Raw genomic sequence first — 4,858 nt, 5'->3', positions numbered from 1 at the left:
AACGTAGAAAGATTTTAAATAACCCAGAGCAGGTAGGGGGCATGCCCCATTTCTGGTTTTATGTCCGCAACACAGACTATAAATACACCAGTGACAACTGTACAAAACCGACCTTGTAGAGCACTGTAGATCTCAGGGTAACATCAATGCCACACACCAAGGTAGACGTAGCTGTCTCTTCCTTTACCCCTTTCTTTTAAAAGCTTGTGACCAAGAACTCAAGTTCTGTGATGTGCCACTCACAGGCATTCGGGGAGTTTCTGGGTGCTGTCAGGCATATTACAGCGAGAGCTTCCCCGCAGAGAGTGACTCTGAGAGCAGATCTCGTTAAACTACCAAGAAACTATTGCAAAGGGGGCAGCTGTGCCAAGGAACTAGCCTGATTAGGAATCACTTATCGGTGTCGCGGGTGCACAAGAAGTGATCTCCCATGAGTCCTGATAGTGCTGGTTATTTACAGACCCTGAATTCTCTCTGGTTTCCTTTCAGAAATGCCTTTTTTTTTTCATGTTTTGTAAATGGTGTCCTCGTGTAACCTTAACCTGTCTGATAAAATCGCTCTCCAGCACCCCAGCCACTCCAGTCTGAATGCACCTTATAATTGTATTGAATGGCAAACTGTAAACCATAAGAAACACAGGGGTATTACCTTTCCAAAATGTCACTTGTCTTCCAGCCGTTATTACGATGTAACTTTACAAGCACATATACCTCTGTCAACTTCGATCGACTTTGAAATGCGCACAGTGTCTTTTTAACCTTCTCAATAGATTTATCGATCACAACACTTTATGTAACACTTCTAAATGTCTGGAATAAAAGCGAATGCATTTAAAGGATTAGGCTGCGGCTTGGTTATTATTTATGTGATTTTGCTTATGAGAGATGCAGGGGCTTAGTGGAGCAAAGAGACATGCTTGGCTTGTTACTGTATATGCTAGTGGCCATGTGCCATTCTGAAGTGTGCTCTGTCTGTGTGTGTGTGTGTGTGCGCGAGTGCATGGTCTCGTGTGCATGTGTATTCCCTACTGCCTCTCCTGGGTGAAAGCAGGTGTGTGCGCGCACGCGCTGCACGCACACAAACACACCTTCCTGCCTCCTGCTGGATGAAATCATACCCGCTTGTGTGTATGTGCGTGTACATGTATTCTCCACTGCCCAATGAAATCAGGGCGGTGGGGGTATGAGTTTGCCTGCACACTCGCACAGGTTTGTGTATTCCCTGCAGCTTCTGCTAGATGAAATCGGATGCCTCTGCATGTGTATGTGTGTACACATTACTGCCAGCTGCAAGCAGGGAAGTTTGTGTGCACACGTATTCTCTGACCGCTGCACGAAACCAGACATGCCTCTGCTTGTACATACCTGTGTGCCACACTGCCCCCTGCTGAATGACATCAGACCTGCTAGTGTGTACACATGCGTGTGTGTGTGTGTGAACGCACACCCCAGGTCACTCTGGCCGAATGTATGAGGCAAGACCATAACATTTTTCATCCATTAAAAAAAAACAAATGTCAGAGTTCATTCCTGGGACCAGTGAAGCGATATCCCCTGTACTCGCTTCTAGCAGGAGTAACTCCTCCCAGCGTAGCCGCGTAAAAGCAATGTCCGCTGGGGGGGATACGTGCAGGAACTCAGCTAACCTGACCGGGATGAGCACTTAGTGTCATTTCATTTTAATTGTTCAAGAGGTTGCTAGTTAATCTTTTCACAGAGCTTTCGTAACCTGATGTCTCCATTTGTAAAATACTAAGGTTCATGCCCACCCCAATTACTTCCAAAATGAGTCCCTTCCACCGCCCCCAGTTCACAAGGTAAATCATTGCCTCGTTTTTACCAGGGACGAAGGTCCTCCCTCCCTTTGCATGAAGGGTGAGTGGGAGCAGCTTGGCATGAAATTCCCCCTATGCAGAGGGGATGGGTTCAGGCGGGATTTCTATTGGTGCCTGACTTTGGATTTGAAACGTACCTGGTGCCTGGGACATGCTGACTTTACCCTTTGAGGTTAGGTTTCAGGATCTCCCGAGCTGCAGAGTATGACGATCGCTGCATGCCAGCACTGGATCCTAATAGTTTGCCAGGTGAGTTTGTGAAATTTAGACCCAGGTATCACCTAGAGCAAAGTGTGCCTTGTCTCGAAGAGAAGACAGTCCCCACTGCATGGGGAGAAAAAGGAGCAGAAAGCCAAGGAGACAGTGACATGGTTACCACGAGGAACTGCACTGCTTGTCTATACACACAGGCTGCATCCTGCTAACCAAGCTGGTGTAGATCAGTTTGCCTAAGTGGTAATCCAGTATAGCATATTACAGTCCAGGAACGAGAATGAACACAGCACCTTTCTGCCTGTATCCTGGTGAGTTATTAAGTGTCTGCAGTACTCTACGCTGCTTCATACGGGATTTTGAATCAAGTTCCACAATATCCAGAGTATCTAAAGCAGACAAAAGCACTAGGATGAAGCCCATCGTCAGCAACACTAAGGGTGATTAAAATGACCTTATCCTTCCTTGCCATGCTGGGAACCTGGTGTGTGGACCCGGTTTTAGCACCTGTCCCTGCTCTGAGTTCGAAGAGCAGACACAAAGCAACAAGCAAGCAGGTCTCAGCAGGCAGAAGTGGAGATGATCAATTAGAAGTTGCTGGGCAAAATGCAGGAAGGAGCCCAGATTATTCCAATTATCCCATTATTCATCCATGAGGGAAGGAGCCCAGATTATCCCATTCTGATTGGCTGGTCAGGCCTCCACAGCAGTGATGTAACCATACACCAATTTCAATGGAAACCCTGGTCACACCAGTAGACCGTTCCCTTGCACCTTTTAGGTTCGTTAGGGGAAAGTTAGGGGGAGAAAGACAAGGCAGACTGTGGCGTGTTGGGAGGAAGGTGAGGAGTCCACAGCACCAGGATGGCCCACGAGCTTCCCCAAGGCTGAAGCCCTTTAGACCCCTTTCAGCCCACAGGGTTAAAGAACAAAACCCTTGGCTTGCTCAGTAATGCAAACTTTGGCTTCTACATGGCAACGAGTGGAAGGTGCCTGATTCACTGGGAGCGTGGGTTGCAGAGCAGCTGCATTCCTTGGGATGAGATATGTGAGGAATGGAGATAGATAGCTCAGAAGGCAGCTTAGAAACCAACCAGCCAGTTGCATATTCAGGGGAGCTGAAAAAAGGCCTTGGTCACTGCTCTCCTTCCAGCCCTGTGGGTCAGGCTACTTTTCACAACAGAAGGATACATAGGAATAGCTCCCTAGGACATGTGTACAAAGGAAACAGCTGAAATCACCAAATTCACCCACGTCTTAGTCCATCATCCAGAGCAGGGCTGTCCCCTGCTTATACAGGCACAAAGGTTTGGCCTGTGCATTGTCATCCAGCACGAGCCGAGGGGCTGCCGTCATCTCCCATTGGGAGGCATTAGCTGTAGCCTAGCAATTCCCACTGCAGGCCGTGGTTTAACAGGGAATAGAGAACTGTGGCTGGAGGGGACAGTAGCAAGGCCTCATCCCCAGGTGTTACACAGCTGTCTCAGCCCCTGTCTGTTCTGCGTAGGTTCTTCTGCTACATTGGCCTCCATAGGAGTGGGGCGTCTTCAAGAGGACTGGCACGGAGCCTGGCATCGTTCGTGCCTTTGGTCTTGCATCCGGTCCCCAGTGGAAGCAGCATCAGTGGCGAGCAACTTGTTCTGGTAGGAGTTGTGCGCTGCGTTGTTCAGGGGTGAGTTTGTACACCGTGCATTGATATTGCAGAAGGCGCAGTCACATGTGCTCCCAAAAGATGTTGGGATGGACTTTGGTTCCTGGGGGAATTTGCTGCAGAGCCTTGGGCCAGAGCCTTGCACATTCTGTGTCCTCCACACTCCCTTTCCATCCCTCCCCAAGAAGTGAAGTTGTTAATTCAATTTTCCTCCCGGCGCTTCTGCTGTTTTAGGGTCCCAGGCCCGAGTACTTTGCAAATAAGGAAGGAGCCATTGAGCTTGATTGAGAATGTCAGGGAGCACAGGGTGGGTTTGATGTGCTCGCAGGAGCTTGTCTTGCTTGAACTCCACCCTAAGCCATGCCGGCTTCCTGCCCAAGTACATCCCAGGGATGGCAAGGTAGACTGCAGTGCTGTGGCCCAGCTAAGAGTACAGTCCAGGGCGAGATGGACTCAAATGCAAGAGCATCGCTCTGACAGTGGGGCTGAGGGCAACTGCTCCTTGTGCAATAAAACCCAGGGCCCCTTGGCAAAAACAATGCAAATCTACTCCTACCTTTTACCATTTTTCCCCCCCTGCACAACCTAAGGATGGGCTTGCAAAAAGCTGTGGGTGTCTTTAAGAGGAAAACAGTGGGGTCTGGGAGCAAGTCCACATTATGTGACTCTAAGTTGTGCAGTTGACTATCTGCCCTTAAAAAACAACCTCCAGTGGTAAGCGCGTGGCTCCGTCTACAGAGCACAGGGTAAAGAGTGAGTCCCTGTTAAGCATCTTTGCTCTAGTCAAAATTATAGCTCAGTAAAGCGCCAGTCCACATGAGATCAGTTGGGCCCTTGGAAATTAAAGCTGGGACGACCTCTTCTCTCCCATTCGGGCCTTTTTTTCAAGGCTTAGCTACTCCACACCTATCTGTCCCCTGCTGCTCCCAACTCTCCTCTTCCCTACAATCTTGTCTCCAGTTCATTTGAGCTGTCCTCAGATGCACACACAATCACAACCACAAACACACACACACACAGCCCCCTTTCCCAGGAGGTAACACGCCATGTGCCAGTAGCAACCTCGCTGCCAGGAGGCTTCTGATTTCCAAATTACCCATTCACTTTCTCATCCCACCCTTTTGCTCCCACTCACACCCCCATCGCCCCAGGCTGGTGA

The 4,858-nt window shown here is 49.3% G+C and overlaps 1 protein-coding gene across 1 annotated transcript in view; it reads left to right on the top strand.

Moving 5' to 3' along the window:
* SFXN5 (sideroflexin 5) overlaps positions 1-3,724 on the top strand; it is a 270,380-nt gene extending 266,656 nt beyond the window's left edge. Inside the window, exons 15-16 of the mRNA XM_019526158.1 lie at positions 2,008-2,084; positions 3,556-3,724. Coding sequence (XP_019381703.1) covers positions 2,008-2,084; positions 3,556-3,695 — 217 coding nt within the window. The 3' untranslated portion in view covers positions 3,696-3,724. The remainder of the gene's footprint in view (positions 1-2,007; positions 2,085-3,555) is intronic.
* The last annotated feature ends 1,134 nt before the right edge of the window (positions 3,725-4,858 follow it).

The sequence above is a fragment of the Gavialis gangeticus genome, unplaced genomic scaffold (genome assembly GCF_001723915.1).
Source record: "Gavialis gangeticus isolate Ggan-Ray unplaced genomic scaffold, GavGan_comp1, whole genome shotgun sequence".
NCBI classification, from domain to species: Eukaryota; Metazoa; Chordata; order Crocodylia; family Gavialidae; genus Gavialis; species Gavialis gangeticus.
The sequence above is the reverse complement of the archived record's forward strand: the minus strand, read 5'-3'. Positions and strand labels throughout refer to the sequence as shown.